The sequence below is a fragment of the Hemicordylus capensis genome, chromosome 5 (genome assembly GCF_027244095.1).
Source record: "Hemicordylus capensis ecotype Gifberg chromosome 5, rHemCap1.1.pri, whole genome shotgun sequence".
Taxonomy (NCBI): domain Eukaryota; kingdom Metazoa; phylum Chordata; class Lepidosauria; order Squamata; family Cordylidae; genus Hemicordylus; species Hemicordylus capensis.
This window is the reverse complement of record NC_069661.1, coordinates 206,472,663-206,496,867: the sequence shown is the minus strand read 5'-3', so window position 1 is coordinate 206,496,867 and position 24,205 is coordinate 206,472,663. Positions and strand designations below refer to the sequence as shown.

General features: G+C 44.1%; 1 protein-coding gene across 5 annotated transcripts in view; it reads right to left on the bottom strand.

Moving 5' to 3' along the window:
- Positions 1-8,217: 8,217 nt before the first annotated feature.
- The window catches only part of CFAP54 (cilia and flagella associated protein 54), a 264,824-nt gene continuing 248,836 nt past the window's right edge, over positions 8,218-24,205 (bottom strand). For all 5 annotated transcript variants that reach the window (XM_053252437.1, XM_053252439.1, XM_053252438.1 and 2 more), the window contains 5 exons: positions 21,622-21,807; positions 19,651-19,757; positions 19,093-19,255; positions 10,164-10,241; positions 8,218-8,824 (listed from right to left, as the gene is read on the bottom strand). In XM_053252437.1, the coding sequence (XP_053108412.1) occupies positions 8,705-8,824; positions 10,164-10,241; positions 19,093-19,255; positions 19,651-19,757; positions 21,622-21,807 (654 nt within the window). In that variant the 3' untranslated portion in view covers positions 8,218-8,704. The remainder of the gene's footprint in view (positions 8,825-10,163; positions 10,242-19,092; positions 19,256-19,650; positions 19,758-21,621; positions 21,808-24,205) is intronic.

Below are 24,205 nucleotides of genomic sequence, written 5' to 3'. Positions count from 1 at the left end.
GAATATGAGCTACCACTCTCCCTACCAGAGGAAGAGGGGGATACATGTATAACAGGTCTTGTGACCAGTTCGTCTGGAACATGTCCCCTAATGATTGTGGGCCGTGGCCTGCTATTGAGCAGTATTTTCTGCATTTGGCATTGAGTGCTGCCATAAACAAGTCTATCACGGGGCACCCCCAAGCTCTGAATATTGGTAGTAGGTATTTGTTGTTCAATTCCCACTCGTGTTGTACTTCTCTAGTGAATGAGCAACTTAGATCATCTGCTAAGACGTTTTCTGTCCTTTTTATGTGAATGGCCCATGGGGTAATGCTGTTCCTGATGTACCAGTGCCAAATCTGTACACTCAACACACAGAGTGACCTGGACACCATCCCCCCTCGTCCCTCAATGGTAGAAAAAGCCTTCATGGCCTGGAAAACTGCCAAGAGTTCTAGGAAATTTATGTGGAATTGTCTATGTCGCCAGCTCCACTGCCCCGGGTCACACTGCCATTGCAATGGTCACCCCAGCCCAACAGTGAGGCATCCGTTGTCACACATACTGATGAGGTTTGTAGTTGAAAAGGGATACCCCATAATAGATTTTCTGCTCGAGTCCAGCAACTCAATGAGGGACGACTTGTTGTGGAATGGCTAACTTCTACTGGGGGTTGTTTATGTTCAGATGGAAGGTAGATATGATTCATTATTTTCAGGCTCGTACGCTGTACTCTTGCCTTGCAGGATGCCATAAGGCCCAGTAGACATTTAACCTGCCTTGCCTGATGTACTGGATTGTAGGGTTGCACATTTTTTCTGTTTCAATTTGTACCAAATCTGAATCAACTCCATTTTGTATTTTGTCCGAAATTAAGCCTTCCGAGTCAACCCAGTTTTGTTTTGTATCCGAATTAATCCGAATCCGAATTAATTCAGATTTAAAAATGGGTCACATGGTCAGAAGAGTGGATGGGGGTTATAGTGCCCAATGAGTAGAAGCTACCACAAAAATTTCAAAGGAATTGGGCAAACTGCTGATTTTTGGTGAATTTTTGAAGTTTGTGCATCTTTCAGATTTTCCCCATAGGGTATGATGGAGGTTTCAGGGAAAGTATAGCTTCACGTGTGGGGAGGGGGGGAAGGGGTGGCCCAGAGTGGAGTGTGGTTGGTGGTAGTGCCCAGTTGGTACAAGGAAGCTACCACAATTTTTTTCAGAAGAATTTGGCAAAGGGCTGATTTTTAAAGAATTAATCAAGTTATGCATCTTTCAGATTTTCCTCATAGGGTATAATGGAGGTTTCTGCAGTCCCATAACTCCACTTGAGGGGCACTGGGGCAGCCCAGAGCAAGTGGCAGTGTAGTGCACATAGGGTGTCAACCACCCACATGGGTTGCCAACCCATGAAGTACAGGGTTTTGTTCTTCTAGAGGTGTTCTGAGAGTAGATTCTCTAGTAGCATATGAGAGTGGATTCATGGTTTTTCATTAAAACTCTCATTTGCTACCAGAGAATCTAAACTCAACACCTCAGAAACAACAAAGCCCAGTACCCCAATGGGTTAGCAATCCAGCGGGGTGGTTGGCACCCTCTGTGAACTACACCACCACTCGCTTCGGGCCATCCCAGTGCCCCCCAGGTGGAGTTATGGGGCTGCTGAAACCTCCATTATTCCCTATGGGGGGAAATCTTAAAGACGCGTAAACCTCAAAAATTCCTAAGAAACCAGCCCTTTGCCCTATTTGGAATCTGGGTGCACCACCCTTGGGGCACTGCAACCCAACCCACTGTTTTGCCCCTGAAGCCCCACATAAACAAGTTGAAAGAGTGAAGAGAATGATGAACAACGACACTTAATTATTTGGCACAGTTACTTGAGAATTTTGCAGAGGGTGTGAGCCTGTCCCTGTGGCACTAGCACAGCAGCACAACCCATTTGTGGATTCAAGCAATCTTTCAATAAAAACACTCCCTCCCCATGGAACAGTGACCACAGGTCATTTGAGATAGACCAATGAGCCAGCGTGGTGTAGTGGTTAGAGTGCTGGACTAGGACTGGGGAGACCCGAGATCAAATCCCCATTCAGCCATGATACTAGCTGGGTGACTCTGGGCCAGTCACTTCTCTCTCGGCCTAACCTACTTCACAGGGTTGTTGTGAGGAGAAACCTAAGTATGTAGTACACCGCTCTGGGCTCCTTGGAGGAAGAGCAGGATATAAAATGTAAATAAATTACAAAATAAAAAATAAAAACTGCCCTGGTACTATGGAACAGCTTCAAATGTTCATTTAACTGAAGTGGAGTGAGCCGTAGCCCAAACAAATCAGCCTACTGTTCAGAATTGTTGAGATTTATCATTACTGCATTTAAGAAAGTGCAAAATCATGGATCATGGTTACAAGAAAGAGAGAAGCAACTAAGATTCCTGAGGATGTCAATAGATTGACAGGAGTATTCCCCACCCCCCTCCCTTTGTCTCCTGTAGTCCCATGTGGATGACCTGTCCCTGCAATGGCAAAAGTTGTGAACCACTGGCTTAGACATCATGTCCCACCAAATTACATTGTGGCCTAAATTACATTAGACTGTTCAACTTGGGAAACAAAACTTAGACACCACTATAACTCATAAAAATCAAAAGAAGAAGAAATAGCTCTTCAAAAGACCCCTGAACAAGTCAAGAGATTCTTTCTAAACCTTTGGAAAGAAAAACCTGTGTAATTTAAGAACTTTCCTAACCAGCTTCTCCACACAATTTATACCATGGCTTTTAGCAAGAGCTTCGGAATTGCATTGAGCTCCCAAAGATATTTGGGTATTTCTGTCTCAAAATGCTGCCTTCCAAATCCCTTTGCAAGGTCAGTTTGCATTTCAATCACACTGAATACAACACAGCTTTTTGCATATCTTATCTTCTGCTAATCACTCAGTGCCTCAGCTGGAGTGGAGAGAGTCAGAGAAGTCAATTTCAATTGCAATGCTTTCCTGAAGAACAAAGCATTCTGTTCGAAACACAGTCATTTCAATTTGGAAACAAAAATCTCTGTTTTTTAATTCTGGATTTTGTTTTGGTTACAAAACCTCAGAAATTGCCATTTTGGGGCACAAAATGTTTTGTAGCCGAATCAAAATGCACAAGCCTATTGGATTGGATTAGAACTTATGCACAAGCTCCATAATGGCTTGGTATTTTTCAGGCAAGTATTCCCTTCCTCTCTGGGTGTCCAGAACAGCCCCTCTGTATGATATGGACATCACAGGGTTTAGATGGAATTTCTTCCAGTTGTTCTCTATTCCAAGGTCTTGGAGAAGATGCAACAAGTACTATATCTGAGAAAGTAACTCTTCTCTGTCCTTTGATGTCAGGAGCCAGTCGTGTAGATATGGGTAGATCACCAGTCCTTTGATTCACAGGTGTGTCACCACCACTGCCATGCACTTAGTGAACATTCGAAGGGCAGTGCATAGGCCAAATGGTAGTACTTGATATTGATAAACTGAGGTCCCTCCCCACCATGAATCTTAAGATACTTTTGGCATGAAGTATCTGATCCCTATGTGAAAGCAAGCATATTGCAGATCCAACGTTGCAAGCCACCGTTCCTGATGTAGAAGTGGCAGGATGTCTTGCAACGTTGTCATCCGATACTTCTTCACATGGACAAAATTGTTCAGATGCCTTAGGTCCATTATCAGCTGAATTCCCCCATCTCTTTGGGGGATTTGAAAGTAGTGGGAGCAGAACCCTTCCCGTCTCTGTGCCCATCACACCAGAACAATAGCTTTTTTGTACAGTAGTTCCCGTACTTCCTGTTGTAAGGCAGGAGTAGCTTTGGTGAAGCATAGCCCTCTGAAAGTTGGTTGGGCCTTGAATTCTATCGCACAGCCTGAAGAGATAATCTTCAACACCAACCGGTCTGATGTTATGTGGTGCCAGGCTTGGGCATGGCTTGCCAGTTTGATGTTGCTGATGGCTAAAGTTGCCTGATAAGTGTTGTATTTATTTATTTACTTACTTACATTTATGTCCCACTCTTCCTCCAAGGAGCCCAGAGCGGTGTACTACATACTTGAGTTTCTCCTCACAACAACCCTGTGAAGTAGGTTAGGCTGAGAGAGAAGTGACTGGCCCAGAGTCACCCAGCTAGTATCATGGCTGAATGGGGATTTGAACTCGGGTCTCCTCGGTCGTAGTCCAGCACTCTAACCACTACACCACACTGGCTCCAGATGTAGGCAGTCATATTCTGCCTGCTGGTGTTGGGGAAGGCTGATGTTAGCAATATGTTCTTTGATGTTTGATGGTGTGATGGGCTGTAGTTGGCCTCTCAAAGGCGCTGTTTCTGGGCCTCTCGTCTATTACGTTGGGCCTGGTTGTTTTTGTTCTTTTGTGGGTAATGCTGCTTAGTGTAAGGCTGATAGGTTTTTCTAAAATCTCTGAGGTCCTGTTGTCTAAAGTTGGAGCATGACCAGATGAAAGGTTTGGATTTTGTGTAGGTTGCAGATGAAGCTGCTGAAGTAAATGTTTCATGGTGAATTTTGATTTCTTGAGATTCTCCATCATTGCATTTGTCTGTTCTGGAAACAGACTTTTTCCATCAAAAGTTAATCCCTGTATATTTTATTTCATGTCTGCTTGAAAAGCAGCTAAGCATAGCCAAGCATGGCTTCTCAAAGTGATGGATGCACTCATTCTGGACTCTGGACTCAGACTCCACTAGATATTTTGCTGTGCTTAACTGCTGACGTGTTAGATCTGATGATTTTTGTAGTGTGTTTTTTAAGCAGGCTTTGACCTTTTCTGGTGAGAGTGTATCCAGATCTTGACCTAAGGTATCACATAGGCAATAATTATATTTAGCCATGCAGGCTGAATAATTTGCTTTCTTTACAGATAGGCATGCCATTGAATAAATTTTTCTCCCTAATATGTCTAATTTTCTCCCTTATTTATCTGCAGGCATTGTGTGATGCCTACTCAACCTCGATGATGTTGCACAGTCTACCATCAGGGAGTTCGGTACAGGATATTTTAATAAGTAAGTATTCGCCTGTTCCTGTACTCTATACAGGCCCTCTAGTCTTTTTGAGGTTGGTATGGAAGCACATAGAACTTCTCATTTGCACTGTACAGCTTTTGAAATAATTGGTAAAAGTGGCAAAGCCACCAGTTGTGCCGATAAGGATTTCACCATGAAGTTATATGCAGGGTCATCATTTGTGGCAAGCTGTGATTTCAGATCCAGACCCAATGCAGACACTATTTCTTTAAGCTGAATGTGATAAGCCTTCATTTCTTATGTGGGAGACACATGTGAAGGCGTTGCCACATCAAGTGATGGGTCTGGGTTGATAGATTCTGTATCAGATTCATAATCTGAGGATCCATGATGACTCTCTCCTGATGGTACCAGAGATTAATGTGGATGATGGACCTTATCAGGAGATGTTGAAGGAAAAGGAAATTCTGGTTCACAGGGGTCTGTTTGGATAGCTGTTGATAACATCTGCTTATCTTTAGTTTGTGTTTGTTTTGTATCGGCCTTGGTGGAGATGGAGTCTCTGTCAGCGTTTGGCTGCAGCCATTGTCCTCACCACCTTGGTTGGCAACATAAGAGGAGCATGTCCTCCTGTCAATGTGTGCACTGGTTTTGAATGTGCATATGACCTGGTTAGAGGATTGCTTCCATCTAATCCTTGTGACCTCCAAGAACTGTCATCTTCATAATTATAAGCCAGTCCTGGAGAGCTTTGACCAAGGGTAATCACCTGCCATGTAGTAGATGCGGCATGGGAAAACCCACATGTGTGCCATGGAGATGAAGAAGTAAGTTGTGCGGCAGTTAGAGTGAGGGGCATCTGTTGATTTGGACACGTACCGTGTTTCCCCGAAAATAAGACAGTGTCTTATATTAATTTTAGGCCCAAAAAATGCACTAGGGCTTATTTTCAGGTAGGTCTTATTTTGCACACACCTCCCCCGCCACGGCAGGCAAGCACAGAACAACTTACTCCGAGGTAGTGCCCCAAGTTTCAACCCCGTCTCCTGCCGTTCTCGATCCCTGCGGCCAGCGCACAGCCGCGAACCCCCGCCTCCCGCCTAGGTCTTATTTTCGGGTAGGTCTTATTTTCGGGTAGGTCTTATTTTCGGGGGAGGGCTTATATTAGCGGCACATCAGAAATTACTGCTAGGTCTTACTTTCGGGGTAGGTCTTACTTTCGGGGAAACACGGTAGTTGTCATCTCTGAGGGTAATGAACATGCCTCCTCTTCATCTGATTGGGGAAAGCCTTTGAAAGTAGACAGGGCAGTTGTATTAGAGTCCAGCATTGTTAGAAGAGATTGTGCTGTATTCGGGTCTAATTCACTTGCTTCTTCAACACCTGGAGAGTCCTCTTCTTAGATATCGAAAGTAACTGGTGCTTGGAATCGAGGTGTTACAGTGGTTAATATTACAGGAGTGTTTAAAGTTGAGGTTAACTACTTTTCTCTCGGCATCGAAAATTATCTTATTGGTGTTGCTGCCAGAGATAATGAGTGTTCTCGATAGCGACACCTTTGGAACAGGTGGGCTTTGTGGCCTCGATGTTGAAGATTTTGATGCAGAGTGTCAACATCGACGCTGTTTTGGTGCACTCTCTCAATGTTGATGCTCAGACTTGTGTCGATGTCGAGGGCCATCCAGTCGATGTCAGTGGCTGGGCTTGTTCGGAACTCGTCGATACTGATGGTGGATCCTTCGATGTCGAGGTCGGCATCATAGTTGTTTAGTCATTGTTTTACTCAGTCTCAACAAAGTCAGAGTCAGTGGTCTGGACTAGTTCTTGTTTCGGAGAAGGAGTCGACTTTGATGTCAAAGTTTTGTTCTTCTTCTTGGCATGCTCTGAGGTGTTGTAATGACCTGCCTTGGCCGACTGCCCAGCAGCTGTGCAAACCACTCTTTTCAGAGGGGAATTGAGAGCCGACAGACAGGAATGGAGATGGAGAGTAGTCACAAACGTTGCCAGAAGTCAACACCGAGGATTCCACAGGATCAGGGGTAAATACTAATCATGGCCAGACAATAACAAACAGGTCCAGATTTCCAGGTCAAGGTTGCTCATGGTAGGGCTGGTCACCACAGACTTTGTTTCCAGCACAGACCCAGCTCTCAGGCTGCTCTACATAGGCAGTGTGCTGAGAGTCCTGCCCAACTGCAGCTGAGCCTTGTCAGGGAGATGCAGCCAGGTCAGAGCTGGAACACCTGTTCCTTCTGGCCAGCTTCTATGACCTATGGCGTTCCTCCCTGTGAGCCTGTACTCTGGCTAAACATCGCTGTCGGGGATCTGGGGCAGGTACCTCGACATCAGCAGCCTCTGAGGCTTCATTAGGAGGAGGGAGGAAAGGAGGCAGAGGGGACTGCAGGCCTGTCAGCTGTGGCTCTGATGAGTCGACCTGAGTTTCAACCTGCTCTCCCTGCTCTGGGTCTTCATTTGAGCAATCCTCCTGCATGACCCCCATGGGAGTCATCACAGGCATCCGCCATTTTGTCTCCATGCCTTTTCAAGGCCTTTGGAGATTTGAAAGTTGGTGATGAGGGTTTAGACTGGGTCGAAGCCACAGCCCTCAAGCTATCCTTCTTCAGAGAAGGATTCATTGCCTCTTTCAATGGACCAGGGGAAGTTAAGACATCATAATAAAGTGCAGACCTCAAACAAAGCTCCTGGTTGTGCCACATTTGTTTTGAAAACGACTGGCAAACCTTACATGCTGAGGTACTTTGGGTTTCCCCCAGACACAGCAGGCATAAATCATGGCCATCTTGGGAGGACAATTTTGTTCTGCGTTTTGAACAACACTTAATTTTTTTTCCTCCATTCTCTTTTCAATGTGTTTAGCAGTATCCATTTGCAAGCCAAAATATCTGTCCAATCTTTCATCACAAATAGTCCATTAAACACAAAGAACTCACTCAGAAATGCAAGGAACCAGTATGAGGAGCCCTAGAAACTGAAGAACCGATCCCTATGGAGGTCGCAAAGGAACTGAAGTACTGGCACTTCCTCCCCCCTTAAACAGCCACATGGTCACATGGGGTGGGGCGCCGAGAGGAGCTGTGGTACTCCACACCAAGAGGCTTAAGTGCAGGTGCAGAACCCATTCTAATGGATTAAACGGATCACGCCCCTGATCAGATTGGAGTTCCTGATTAAATTAGATTATTAAAATGCAAAAGAAAATGACACAACAGATAATTGCATTAATCAGTGGGTTTTATTTATTAATTGTTGGAATAATAATGCTAATGATCAGAGTGATCCTTATATGTTGCTTTCTATGAATTAACATAACATTAGGAAGTTTTTGTGGTTTTGTAAATATTTTGATATGTTGAAGAGATATTTATATTGTTGCTAATAAAAAAAGATAGAGATAATTAAAGAAACAAACAAAAACATACAATTTGTGGTAAACAATGCACTAAATCTTTCAAACCCAAAAGTAAACATAGAAAAATTGAATTCTGAATCTACAACAGTACTATTCATAAGCTATAAAGAACAAAACATGCATATTTATTATTTAAAGTACTGCCTAACATATTGTATATATTCTAGAGAAAACTAGGTGATGGATTCTTCTCTCATGTAACAGGAAATTTCCCATTGGCTTCAATATAATTACTTATATTCATTATTCTATTAATGTGGATGCATATACATTTTACTTCTGAAAGTTCACTCAAGTGAGCAAAGAGACGATCCAGTTGAAAACACTTCCTGAAGTTATCACACACCCATTTGCTGGATCAAATAATCTCCTTAAATTCTTTATTGATGGTAAAGTGATGTCAAATGGGATCTGCAAAGAGACAGAAAACATTAACTAAGAGAAATTTTTTTAATGGAATGAAATGTTTAGACCCATGGTGGACGTATTTTATAGTCCACAATAGGTCCTGTAAAGAGTATTCTCACTGGTCAGCAACCATAACTAGAACAGTGGGGAAATATTCTTGCCCAAAAAAGCATGTTGTAGAAGAAAGACTCCATTTACTGTCAGGAAGACACTAGCAGCTAGAAGAGCCTAAGAAGGACAACTAAGATGTAGAAAAATTCTGAGGGGAAACTATCTGTGAGTTGCACTGAGGACCATAATGTTCTCCTAACTTGGGAAGAGTGCGGAAACATCCCCCTTTCCTCCTTCTAATTCCAGAAAATAAATATTTACTTTCTCTAGGCCAGGGCCATCCCTGGGGGAAATGGGCAGAGCATGGAGCCAGCAACTCCCATGACGCTACATATAATTACAGATCCATGGTAAAAAGGAATATTTGGAATATGCTTAAGCTTTGCAAAAGACTGGTCAAAATGTAAATGTAATATAAAAATCAAAAAGCAGTTACATAAGAAGAAATGAAGTATTTTGCAATGCAAGAATACCTCCTATTAAATCACCCCCTAATCATTAATAATGTAATATATCAGAAGGTAAATCTTGGACAACATTACACTGCGTATGTCTGATTTTATTTCATACCCTATGCTTGAACAAGGGCTTATATTTCAGGCAATAAAGAAATAGAATTTGTAATTATGCTAATACAAATATAAGAGTGCTTAGCATTTGTATCGTGCTTTGCAATGTACTATTTTGTAATCCTTAGAACAACTCTGTAAGGTAAGTGAGCATTCTCATCCCCTCTTGCAGATCGGGGTGGGATGAGCCTTAGAGCAACCGGCTTGCCTAATGTCACCTAGTGAGTACACAGCAGAAGCCAGATTCAAACTGGGGCCTTCCTGATTTGTAGCTCAGTCTCTTACCCACTACATTCCACCAGTTATCAAAAATATCTTTTTGCATATGATATATATTTTTAATGTGACCATATATATTCAGAGGTGCACCTAGGTAATTTTAGAGCCTGGACCTAAAGGCCTTTGGAGCCCACACCCACACAAGTTAAGCATCATTTTTAACACATACAGTAGGTTCTTGAAGGCACAAACCACACCACCTGGGACAGACTAAAGAGGATTGGGGGGGGGGCGGAGGATGTGGAGGCCCTGGACAGCCCAGGGGTGAGAGCACCTCTGTATATATTCTTTAAAAGTGTTCTGTTCACCACCAAGAGTGTTTAAAAAACAATATAAGATGTATATATTTTGATAACCTTATTTTTGAAAATCCAAGTCCATACCTCTGTAAGTGGTGATGAATGCATTGCACCAACAGACAACAAGGCTTTTATTTCAGAAAAACACTGTCTTGCCATTTCCTAATGTATCAGAGAGAGAAACAATATACAATTATTATACTTAATCATAGTTGGTATTATTTTAAAATGCTATATTTGATATATTCCTGTTATTTGTGGTGATGTAAGAACCACCCAGCTCATAATGAAAGCCATCTTAGTTTTTTTAAGTCTAATTAGATGGTCATCACAGAATGGAAAGGAATTTAAAAATGTATCATAGACTCACTCAACTGGGAGGGGGGTCTAAACTGTTCATTAAAACTGAAAACAAAAACATAACATTGTTTTTGACAAACATTACACATTAAACATAAAATCTGAATGTAAACAGTGGCAAATAAATGTAAATGTAATGTAATATAATTTAAAACCTAATTCAAAATGTAAATAAAATAAGTTAGAGAGTGAAAGTTAAATGTTATTGTTGTGAAAACAACAAATATTTGTAAAGAATTTCATAAGCAATGCACATTTACAAATCTGAATTTGTTTCTCATATATATTTGTCCTACATTTGACCATATGAAGGGTTTCCACAGTATAACAACTGAAATCCAAATGTTCCTGATGTTGCAGCTTAGTCAGAAATATTAGCCCCCACATAGTTGCCAGAAACAAAGTCTAAAGAGGCATGCAATTGTATGACAGTACTTCTGTGTTGTATCGGAGAACTGTAAGGAGTGTTTCACTCACAGAACAGGCTCTCTCACCCCTTTTCAATGCTGCAGCCCCCAGCACAGAAAAGCTGATCCTGAGGGGTATGAAACTCTTGAAAATAGTGTAAGATATAGTGTGAGGGGCTGTTAGTGGAGGGAGGATTCTGCAGAAATCACCCTGGGTCTTGCATGAGCACAAGTGTTCCTCTGGGTCTATGTCATAGCACTTGTATAGCTCTTGGCACATCACATTCCACAGACTTGCATATGATGCATATATTCAGATAGGCCTAGTTAGCTTTAAATTTCCAGTGCCAATCAAGACAGACTTTTAAAAACAGTACTATGTGCCATTTAAACCTACTGTATACCATGATTGGTTGAAATATTTGTCATCTAAGCCACTCAGAATGCAGCTTTTCAGTATAGAAAGTGATGAGCCGTTGTCTGTGCTGTCACAATATCCATCAGGAAAATGACAGCAAGTGCATCATTAATCATTTACTAGAATAGATATAGAAGTAAAACTGTCATAAGATAAATGTCTCCTGCTTTGAAAATAAATGTCTACTTTACCTTGGCATTCATCAAGCAGCAATTGTGATGTGGCAACATTCCACTGATATTATCACAAACATATCATGAAGAAATTTCTGGACTGCCTTGATTTTTTTTTGTAACAAAACCTTATTCAATCTTGTTAATAAAAAGCCTAAAGAATTGGGCTGACAAAAAAACAACCCTTGTTGCCTTTCTATCACAGCTTTTTAGAAACCGGTGCCCATCTGACACTGAAGAAAGCAAGAAGTCTTTAATTACTTTGCCAAAAAGAGACCGAGAGAGTTGAAGCCCAAATGAACAAATCTGGATTGATAAATTATGTTCATCTATATTCAAGTAATATTTAAATGTTTATTTAAATATCTAAATATGCTATTTATGGGAATGCAGAAATTATTTATTATTTATTTATTATTCACATTTATATCCCACTCTTCCTCCAAGGAGCTCAGAGGAAGAGTGTACATGGTTATTTTTATATACCAAGAAGTGTACATGGTTATTTTTATCCTCACAACAACCCTGTGAGGTAGGTTAGGCTGAGAGATACATGACTGGCCCAGAGTCACCCAGTGAGTTTCATAGTTGAATGGGGATTTGAACTCGGGTCTTCCCAGTCCTAGTCCAACACTCTAACCAAGGAGTGTGCAATAGTGGCCTCTACAATTGTATGAAAAAATAGGTTGCTCACCTGTAACATATGATCTGGTAGTGATCCGTTGACATCCATAAGAATGGGTTCTGTGCCTGTACATGATCCTCGTGGTGGAATGTAGCAGCTCCTCGAGGTGACCGAGCCCTGCCCCCATGCCAGAGCATGCTACTTAAAGGTGGGCCAGGCACCATGTTCTTCAGTTCTTGGACGACAACCATGAAGATGATCATCCTTTACTGATGAGTTCATTAGTGGAATCCAATTGCATGCACACTCTTTATGCTCATAGCGAAAAACACTACTGCAGTGCAGTGGCGTGGTTCGGGAGGGTCTTATGGATATCAACAGATCACTACCAGAGCATAAGTTACAGGTGACCAACCTGTTTATCTGGATCATGATCAGTTGAGATCTGTAAGAATGGGTGTTTAGCTAGCTCCCTTTGGAGGAGGGTGCAGTAGTAGCTATTATAACACCCACTTTAAAACACTTCTCTCGAAGTTCGCCTCTGCCGCAGAGCGTAAGTCTATGGCGTAATAGGGATGTGCAAACCGGTTCGAAGCTTCAAATTCGAACCAAACAGGGGGTGGTTTGATTCGAACCGGTTTGAACTAGTTTGAACTGGTTCGAACCTCAAAAAGTGAATGGGGTGGTAGCTGGAACCCATGGGTACCTACCACCCAAACCCCAAAGCAATCGGACATTCGTACGATTTTTTAAATGAATTTTTGAAATTTATTTTTATTTTCCCCCTCATATGGTATAATGGACTTGAACCAGACCATTATTCCCTATTGTGTATCACCCATGGGTGCCAATAACCACTCAAACCCCAAAGCAATCAGACACTCCTACGATTTTTAATGAATATTTTAAATATTTTTAATTATTTTTCTCATAGGGTATAATGGGACCCGAACCAGCCCATTATCCCCTATTGTGGAGCACCTAGGGGCACAAAGGTGGGGTGGGTGGTAGGCACTCAAGGATGCCTACCACCCAAAAAACCCCAAGGCAATTGGACACTCCTCTGATTATTGGTGAATTTTAAAAGTATTTTTGAATTCCTCATAAGGAATAATGAGGATTACAGCAAATGTATAGCTTCACGTGTGTGGCAGTGGGGAGGGATGGCCTAGGGCAGAGTGTGGTGGGTGGTAGTGCCCAAGGTGCGGCAAGGAAGCTATCAGAATTATTTGAAAGGAATTGGACAAAAGGCTGATTTTTAAGTTATTTTTGAAGTTTACGTGTCTTTAAGGTTAGCAGTGAGAGTGGATTCATAGTTTGTCATTGAAAATCTTATATGCTACCAAAGAATCTACACTCAGAACACCTCAGAAACAACAAAACCCAGTACCCCATGGGTTAGCAACCCATGGGGGTGGTTGTCACCCTCTGCGCACTAGACCACCACTCACTCTGGGCCACCACAGCACCCCACAAGTGGCTTTAAGGTTTTTCGCCATAGGGAAGAATGGAGGTTTCAGCAGCCCCATAATTGCACCCCATAATTGCTGGGGTGGCCCAGCGCAAGGGTGCCAGCCACCATACTGAGTTGTTGGCGAGTGCACCACTGATTTATTGAAGGTCTGTTGGAATCTTTTCTTGAATTCTTCTAGTGACAAAGTGTCCAAGTCATGATGCAGTCCTTCCTACAGGCTGTGATATTTGGCCACGCAGGCTGAGTAGTTCGCTATTCTGACAGATAGGCAGGATGTGGAGTAAATTTTTCTGCCTAAAAGGTCCAACTTTCTACCCTCTTTATCACCAGGTGTAGTATGACGTCTACCTGACTTTGTAGAAGTCACACAATCTATAACAAGTGAATTAGGAGCCAAGTGCTTCAAAAGGTAAATATTGTCGAATACGGTACATGCTCTCCAGTCTTTTAGAAGACTGCTCCGTCTGCCCTCTGCAGGGGTGGTGCAGACCAGCGGAGCTGTTTCATGTAGCAAAGACAGTGCTGCACACATCCCCCCAGGTAATGGGGGAGGAATCATCTACAGCCCGCTGTGATCAGTTTGCGTGTCACTTTGCAGATAACGTCGCTCGCATCCATGCTGATCTGGACTCCAGAGTTTTGGCAGTTCCGGCAGACGTGCCTCTGGTACCATCTGGTCCTATTGCATTGGATTATTTTCAGTTGATGCAGCCTGAGGATGTGGACAAGATCCTGGGCAGTGTGCAGGCGACATCGTGTGCTCTTAACCCTTGCCCTTCACGGCTAATAAAAGCTGCCAGGGAGGGTACAGGTAGATGGTTGGAGGTGATTATTAATGCCTCATTAAGGGAGGGCAGGATGCCATCGTGCCTCAAGGAGGTGATGGTAAGACCATTATTAAAAAAGCCCTCCCTTGATCCCTCCAACCCAGACAACTACAGACCGGTCTCTAATCTGCCCTTTTTGGGCAAGGTGATAGAGCATCCCAGCTGCAGAAAGTCTTGGATGATACAGATTATCTGGACCCTTTTCAATCTGGCTTCCACCCCGGGTATAGGACTGAGATTGCCTTGGTCGTTCTAGTGGATGACCTATGCCGGGAACTAGACAGGGGGAGTGCGTCCCTGTTGGTTCTGCTGGACCTCTCAGTGGCTTTCAATACCATCGACCATGGTATCCTTCTGGGCCGCCTCTCGAGTATGGGAATCGGAGGCACTGCATTGCAGTGGTTCCAGTCCTTTCTTGGGAGGAAAGTCCAGAAGGTGGTGCTGGGGGACTACTGATCGGCTCCATGGCCGTTGGCCTGTGGGGTCTCGCAGGGTTCTGACTTGTTCTCCATGCTGTTAAACATCTACATGAAACCGCTGGGAGAGATCATCCGGGGACTTGGAATGAGTTGTCAGCAATATGCAGATGACACTCAGCTCTATCTCTCCTTGTCACTTGATCCTAGGGAGGCAGTGGCTGTCCTGAATCGGAGGCTGGAGGCCATGATGGGTTGGATGTGGGCTAATAAACTGTAATTGAATCTGAACAAGACAGAGGTAATGTTGGTCATTAGGAGAGCCAATCGGAATGAGGAGATTTTACCAGTTCTGGATGGGGTTGCACTCCCCTTGAAGGAGCAAGTACGCAGCTTGGGGGTATTACTGGACCCGGCTCTGCTTTTGGAAGCTCAGGTGGAGGCGGTGCCCAGGGATGCCTTTGCACAGATTCAACTAGTGTGCCAGCTGCATCCCTTTCTCGAGAAGGCAGATCTGGCCACAGTTACCCATGCTTTAGTCACGGCTGGATTACTGTAACACGCTCTACGTGGGGCTGCCCTTGAAGAATATCCAGAAACTGCAGGTAGTCCAAAATGCGGCAGCTAGGGTTTTATCTGGAGCTGCCCGATGGGAGCACATCACACCCATTTTGAAAGAGCTGCAGTGGCTACCAGTTTGTTTCTGGGTCCAATTCAAGGTGTTGGTTTTGACCTTTAAAGCCCTTAACGGTTTGGGCCCTGTATATCTGAGGGACCGCCTGCTCTCAAGGGTTGCTGCCTGTGTGACGAAGTCATCTGAGGGGGCTCTGCTCGAGGTGCCGACAGTGAGGGAGGCTCGCTTGTTGTGCACGCGGGACAGGGCCTTCTCTGTTGCTGCCCCCAGACTCTGGAATGCTCTCCCAGTGGTTATTCGCCCCTCAGTTTCCATCACAGCCTTTAGAAAGCATGTTAAATCCTGGCTTTTTACCCAGGCTTTTATATGATTGTCTCTGCTGCTGCTCTTTGTACTTTGTATTGTTTTTATGCTTGTGTTTTAATTTTTTTCATCAGACTTGTTTTATATTTTTAGCTTAATATTTTAATTGTGTCATTTTTACAATCTTTCTTTTAAATTCTGCTGTAAACAGCCTTGGGATTGTTTTAATGAAAGGCAGTATATAAATTTAACAATAAATAAAAATTAAAATAAAGTAGGTAGATGTATTTATTATCTCCCATGAGCACTGTGCTGCCCTGGAGATAACTGGAAGAACCAGTAAGGCTACTGGTTGTGAGGACTGCAACTTGATCATGAAATTATAAACAGGGTCACCAATGGTAGCCAATTAAGACTTTAAGTCAAGAACCAGAGCATCAGCCATCTCCTTTATTTGCAGGCGGTAAGCTTTCATTTCTTCAGTAGGAGAGACATGAGTGGTGGGAGGAACATCAATGGGTGGGTCTGCTAGAGAATCTGGGTCCTCAGAATCCGATTCAAAATCTGAAGAGCCATGGTGGTCAGATGGAGACTTTGTAGGTGGCACAGGGATGAATGTCTGAGTCTCATTAGATGTGGTAGTGGGAGTAGGACATAGTGGTAGTTGAGTCTGAGTCTCCACAGTAGATCCCTTTGGTTTAGGCTCAGGGAACACAGTCTGTGTGGTGGAGGACACCAAAGAGCGTGAGGGCAGTAATGAACACATCTGAGTAGCCATCTACTTGCTCTTCAAAATTGGCCTTCTCAGAAGAAGGGTTGAAGTTAAAGGATAGACTAAGATTGTATTGTCTTCCATGGTCTATTGTCTTGGAAGTCATAGGGGAATCCTGGGGAGGAGACCACCATGGCAGCAGAAGCTAGGGTTGCACCAGCAGTAGACTGGTGAGAAAAACCATGTGAATGCCAAGACTATGTAGTCGCAAAGTGGGCAGCAGACAATGCATAGCACACTGATGGCTGAGGAGGAGTAGTCTGATCCATAGCAAGGGTAGGCCCGCTGGGCACTTCTGAGCCATCAAGTACTCTGCACTTCATGGAGGAAAACCTTTTAAAGTAATCGTAGACAGCATGCTGTAATTGGAGTCCAAAATGGACAGTAGAGAATGGGCCGTAGTGGGATTCAATCCAGTATTTCTATCCTCACTCTCATCCTCGACATCAAAGGTTGGTGCCGGCAGCTGGCATCAAGGGCTTACATGCTTGGATGTTGACAACACTGGTGTATTTAAGGTGGAAGCCGGAGTGTGGCAGGCATCGGGAAATGTTGAAATCAGAGTCTTCAGCGTCGAGGGCACATCTGATGTTGATCTGTCAGCATTGATGGAGCAAAAGATTGGGCTGGAGTTGGAGCCGGTGATAGTGATCTTGCCCTCAGTGTTGAAACCCTCAGCGTTGAGAGCCTCCTTTGTAAATAATTTCTCATCGACCTTGCCCTCAACGTCGAGGTTCTCAGTGTTGATGGCTGTTTGACCAGCCTTCAGCATCAATGTCGAGCCTGATCTCCATGTCAATGGATGGAGTCCTCCCGGTGTCGAAGGGCTCAATACAAATTGTGGCACGCAGCTGAAGAGCCCGATTTTTCCATGTCTGCTTTGAAAAAAAAAAGACAAATCTTACATGAAGACAGATTATGCCTTTCGCCTAGGCAAAAAAGGCAAAAATAATGGAGGTCTTTCGAGGGGAGTTTGGCGTTACAGCTGTCACACCTCTTGAAGGTATTTTCCCCATCAGCCATAATCCTTAGCTGCTGTCTAATTCTGTTCCGAAGTCAGTAGCACCGTCATGTAGTCAAGTCAATCCATAGTCAATAACTGAGAAAAAATTGTCCTCCTTTTAAAAAAAATTAGATTGTGAACTCAGAAGAAGAACTTAACCAACAAGGAGCGACAGCACGAGGTCTATTCTCAGTGGCGGTCGGAAAAGAACTGAAGAACATGGCGCCCGGCCCGCCTTTAAACAGCATGCTGTAGGTGTGGGGACGGAACTCGGTTGCCTCAAGGAGCTTAGACATTCCACCACAAGGATATTGTGCAGGCGCAGTACCCATTCTTATGGATCTCAATGGATCATGATCCAGATCTTTTGGATTGATCAGCCATGGTATAAGTAGTAGGAGCCTGGCCTAGTTTTGCCAAGTGGACAAAGGAGTCCCTCCCTTTTCCTTGCCACACTCCAGATTGTAGCTCAAGCTATTGTCTTCATAGACTAAGCTGGAGGACACATCCTCCAATCTAGATTCAATTAGGCAGGGGTGCACCGCTTTGGCCCTCCAGCTATTGTGGCACTACAATTCCCATCATCCCCAGTCACAGTGGCCATTAATCAGGGATGATGGGAGCTATAGCCCAACAATAGCTTGAGGGCAATCTTGTGCAGCCCTGACCTATGGTCACTCACTCAGGCCCTGGCACAAAAAATCAGTTCTGAACTAGTTGCTACAATCTATAGAAGATTACTGCAGGCAGTATTTTTGGGGATGTTGCTAATATTTTTCTCTAACCCATGGTACAGAGAAAAGCAGGACAGAAATAGAACAAGTAACTACATTTCTCTACACTTCATGTGTTACAATGGATGAGACAAGCATGCATCTAAGAAAGGCTTCTTCAGTGTTCATTTTTGACAGCTACATTGTCTTCTAGCAACTATCTATCTATTTATCTAAAGCATACCCATGGCTAATCCCATGTGTGGCAGCTCTCACAAGAGTTCGCTAGCAACTGCCGGATAGCAATGGGGATGGGGGAGAAAATAGCGGTGGAACCTGGCCGGCAAAGAAAACGGTGGTGAATGGCAGCAGGCGGCCAAAGAAAATGGCAGCAGTGGGCGGGCAGGGAGACAGTGGCGGTGGAGGCAGGCGGGGAAGAAGACAGCCAGTGGGCGGGGAAGAAGATGGTGGGGGTGGGGAGAAGAAGGTGGCGGGGCAGGAAAGCAAAACGGCGGTAGGGGGTGGGGGGAGAAAGTGGCGACAGCAATGAACTAGCGGCGCAGATGCTCTGCGCCCAGCCCAGCTAGTTAGATATAATAAATATACTAAGCCACTGGAATGTAGAGCTCAGATGAGGAGGGCTCTGGAGATGTATGGTATTGACTGACTGTATTATAGCAAGTCTGTAGAATGAAGTAAGCAGACCAAAATAAAAGTGCAAAAAAAGTGATCATTTTGCCCTGAAACAGATAAAAAAGGCTGCAATTGTCACGTCCAGCTTTTTTTCTTTGTAACTTTACAGAATCACAAGGGACATTTAAAAAAATGCCAGCCACACCCATGGGTGGTCATAGAAGTGCTTTCTGAACAATCTGATTTTTTTTTTACCTTTGTTTTTTCATCAATTGGCACTTTTTCAGGATTACTTGAGGAACTTGCTATAGGCAAATTTCTTTGTATATCACTTTGTATCAGAGCAGGCAGCACTGATTGCATTAACATTTCAGTCTGATGCTGTAATTCAGACAATGTTGCACGTACAGCAAGAACCCTAAAAGAACAGAATAGTGTTAACACTTTACCATAGTATTACTGATACTGTACAAGTCTGAAGTTTTACTTCCCTGAGTAATAGCATTAGTGTGTATTTTCCCTTTTATTGCCTTTTCTGGTAGTGTGGTTTTCCTAGCTGCTTTTGAAACACTTCCACAGAAGCCACTTTTCTGTGGGGCAATGTCATAGTGCTACTATAAGCCCACAGCCATGTGGGCAAGGCCAATTATGTGGGTCTTTCCCATGGAACTGGCATCTTGCCACTGGAAAACCCATTCCTGAGGATCAGTAAGGAGATGGGGGGTGGGGGGTGCAGCTAGGCAAAAACCAGTGATCCCCTGTGCCCATTCACACCAAAATGTGCTCTTATATGCAATAACTAGATCGAGTTACCTTTCCAGTGGGATCCACAAATAACCACAATATATACGGGCTGACTGGAAAGACTTGATGTTGGTAATTTTGACTGCTTTTGTATTGTAAGCATAAATAAATAAAACCTACACAAAAAAGAAGAGAGATATGATATAACAGACTTCCTGTTTCAAGAATATCTAAATTAGTGCATCATTTGGAACTATATCCTTGTAAAGCTAAGAGTAAAAAAAATTGTTGGTATTTCTAGAATTAACATCTAAGTCTTCATCCAGCTGGCAGCTTCCAGTACTGCTGGCTGTACAAATGAACATATAGGAAAGCAATATCTGACAATCATGCTACCTGACTCTACTACATTACCCTTAGAAGTATGGGGATTTTTTTGTTCCCTGCTGGCCTTCAGCCCATTTTTAGGTGGGAAAGGGGGCTACTTTCACACCTTTCTTGGCTCACAAGGAGACTGATACCAAGTCAACCTCTCACTACAGCTAATTGTCTTCTGCAGCAATACTGTTCTTCCCTGTTAGTACACACATCTTTGCTTGTTTTGATACATGGGGATTTGTCTCTGCACATCAGAAAGTGTCTGTAAGCTGTGTGCTTGCATTGCTTGCCAAGATACACTCAAACGTCCCATAGCAAGAGCAAATCTGAGGGAAATGGTCAGTAGAGTATTATTGTCCTTAACCTCCCAAACCTCTCTGCCCGGAATTTAGATCAGCACTCTTGCACAGGAAAACTGTACTTGTCATTTCCTTTGACTGGATGTTTACCTTTGATTCTTTTGTTATCCCAAGCAAAAAGTCACAGCACTTTGGTACTGCCAGACTGCATGGTGTATGAGCAGGTTTTGTCACAAAAGCAAGACAATAAAATGGGAATAGTAGTACCATAACAAATAATTGCACTGGTGGAAAGCTTTCTTTCCTTAGCAAATCAAATTCCTTAGCAAATTTCCTGAGCAGGTAGAAGAGTACATAATGGTTGCTGATGGGATAGGATTAAAGCCGCTCTCCCCACATAACATGGTCCCAATGAGATTGATCTGGCTGTTATTTACTGCCTACTAGTGCTCTTGAAGTAACATACCGTTTGAACCACAACGCTCCGAGGAGGTCCTCTCATGAGCCTACCTGAGGTGCCAGCCTCCAGCGATAAGTGTGCCATGGGGAGGTGTGCAGAGACCCCACCCTGCCCCTCACAGGTGTCACCCAACCTGCCTGCTGCCACTGCCACCACCTATTCTCGACTGCCACGACCTGTCTCTGGACATTGTCCCCTGCCCCAGCCTCACTGGCCCCGACACCACCCCTCTTCTCTCTCACTGGCCTCACCTTCCAGGCCCGCCACCCTGTGCTGCCGCCGCCGCCTGCATGCAGCATGAATCCAGTTCCTGTTCAGCTGCCAGCCTCTCCTCGTAGCCACTACTGTTCCAGGACCAGCTTGTCACGTTTGGAGCTGAAGAGAGCGAGAGCAAGAGCGAGCACGTGCGCACTGATGCTGGAATAGCAGTGAGAATGAAGAGAGACTGCATCTGTACCAACACTGGCAACTGCAAGCAGCGGAGTGGGCTGGGGGACAGAGCATGCCGGGAGAATGAGACAGACAGGCAAGGAGGAAGAGGTCTGGCGTGGCGCCAGTGAGGTAGGAGGCATGGCCAATGAGGAGGTCAGGTGGCATCAGTACTGGCTCTGGCACAAGGTGTGTGTGTTTTATTTGCCACAAGCTTGAAAATAGTGCAATTGGTATGCAACAGTTCCTAATCTAACAGTATCAACACGCAGATATGAAAATATGAACTAGGAATTCCACATCCTAACTGAATTGCTTTAGATTGTTTAAATTCTAACTTTTGTATGATTTGATTGGAAAAGAATGTAGCATCAGGCACCACCAATATTCAAATTTCATTGCATAATATGCACAGTATTGCTTGAAAGCAAGCTTCTTTCCAAAAGAAAATACCAGCACATTTTGTAGTCATACCATATTATCTCCTCCTTTTGCAGATTGTTCCAAAGATGGAAGGTACCACTGCACACAAAGTTCCTTGAAGGGAATACTGGTTGCACTGTTTTCTGAACGAATGTCTGTATCGGAGCTCCAAGCAACACCAGGACTTATTCTCTCCGATGAAAGCCTTTTTGCTGCTCCAAGTGTTTCTGGGGTTGACTGTGGGGGGAAATATACATAACCAAGCAGAAGATTATTGTTGGTAAATAGCAACTTCTCTTATGTGGTTAGGCTGGATCAGTTTCAGTTTGTGGCTCCTGAGGATGTGGACAAGCTGCTTGGAATGGTGCGGCCTACCACCTGTCCTCTTGACCCTTGTCTGACATGGCTTATACTATCTAGCAGTGGTGGATCAAAGGAGAGACAGTAGAGGTGGCTGCCTATGGTGGCAAAATTCCCCTAGTGGCAAAGTTTGGAGTTGAGTTAAATGGCGGTGGGGGTGGAGAATAAACTTTAAAACTCCTCCTCATGCACCCGCCTGCCCACCTCCCAAATTATGACGGTGCAACAGCGGGTACATGCTGGATAGCAATGGGCAAATTGGTGAAGGAGAGAGCAGGCAGGCAGTGAGACCTCCTAACACAAGCCTGCCTACCTCCCAAATGCCAGCGATCGCCCGATTTTGCCAATTTGGCTTATGTTAGGAGGTATTGCTGCCTGCCTGCTCTCTCCGCCGTCATAATTTGGGAGGCGAGTGGGCAGGTGAAAGAGGAGATCTCACTACCATGCTGCTGTGTGGCAGCAGTTTTAAAGGTAAAAAAAAAAAAGATTTGAACTCCCCTCCCCCACTTGCAAAAGGAAGGGGAACCCTTGCCACTGGGGTGGCAAATCTTTGGCTGCCTATCGGTGGCAAAGAGCTTAATCCATCCCTGCTTACTCAAGTAAAACAGACTCTGAGATCGCTCTCAGGACCTCACACTGCAAGTGTGAGCTTAACTCCGGTGCCGGGGTCATGTGTATGCATGCAGCTCAAGCATACACAAAGTTGGACGCCTAGAGTGCCTGACTCCTGGGAGGATTCCCCCAGTGCATCGTGATCACTGTGTGGTGCAAATAAAATTTAAAAATCATATTCATACTCTCTGTGGTTTAAGGGCATGAAGCAAAATGGACCAGTTCAAACTGCATTGTGTTTCATGGCCTTATACCACAGAGAGTATGAATATGATTTTTAAATTTTATTTGCAGAAACTATAGAACACAAAGCACAACAGAAAACAAAAACAACAACAACACATTCTTAATCATAGTGGCCCACACAGAGCACAGCAAAACAATGGAGATTCAGCAATATCTGGCTTTTGACTGTGTATAAAACATGGTCCACACTGTTGGGGATCAAGGCAGTTCTACTCCAAGTTGTGCAAAGGTAATTGTACAACACCACTCCCATTATTTCCAATGGGTGTCAAATCATGCAGCTATGTTTGCATAACTTTAAGTAGAAGTGGAACTGCCCTGTCCCGCAATAGCACGCGGGCAGGGTTTTACACATATGCAGCAGCGCTGTATGTTGGCCATCATATTTTGACATCGCTGATTAGGTTTCTTTGTTGACACCCTGAGAGAGGGAATGACGCACAGTCCACCATTGAAGGACATGGGACGGTATTGTCAGCCATTTGCTCTGCAGGTTTGGCCAGAAAAGGGAGATGAACCAACTCTGTAACCTGCACATCTTCAGATGAGCATGGGAGACTGTCATTGTGCAGGAGGCCATCAACCCCAAGAGGCGAAGGATGGTGCGAGCTCTCTGTTTTGGAGTGGCTTGAAAGACAAGTTGGTAATAGAAACTTTCCATCGGGAAGATAGGTGTGTTTTGAAACTGCAGCTAGGACAGATGCATCTAGGAGAAACAGAGTGTATTGAACATCAGAGTAAAGGGAATCTTTGCATCTGCCTGTTATCAGCATCCGCCTGTTATCAGTCAGAAGGGTATATGGAAATATCCTGTGTGTGCAGATGGGCTATAACTGCCCATGCATTTGATTAAAATGTGGGGCACTGGAGACAGACCAAAGGGCAAGACCATCTATTGATAGGCCCTGGAGCCCAAGCAAAAATGCAGGTACTGCTGATGATGTGGCTGTATAGCTATGTGAAAATAAGCATCCTTAAGATCCAAGGTCACAGACCACTCCTCCGATACGTGAGGAAGGATGGTCTGCAAAGATATCATCTGGAACTTCTGCAGATGCACAAAATCATTCAGCTTTCTTGAGTCCAGAATAAGGCGGAGTCCCTTATCTCTTAGGGGAACCTGAAAGTACCTAGAATAGAAACCGCTGCACAAAGCCTCAAGTGGAACAGGTTCTATCGCACTCTTTTCAAGTAGGCAAAAACATCTTCCTCTAGGGTAGGAGTTGAGTGGGGGTTGTTTATACCTACATACACAGGTAGAGAGTCAAATTGAAAGCACAGCCCAGAGAAAGAGTAAGGGGTGAGGCAGTTAAGCGATAGAGGGGAGAGTAAAGGTACTTTTAGGACCGATTCATCAAAACTGCTGTTTGGTTTGGTCCAGAGGTTTCGCCTTTTGGGGCTGACTTTGGCGCTCATT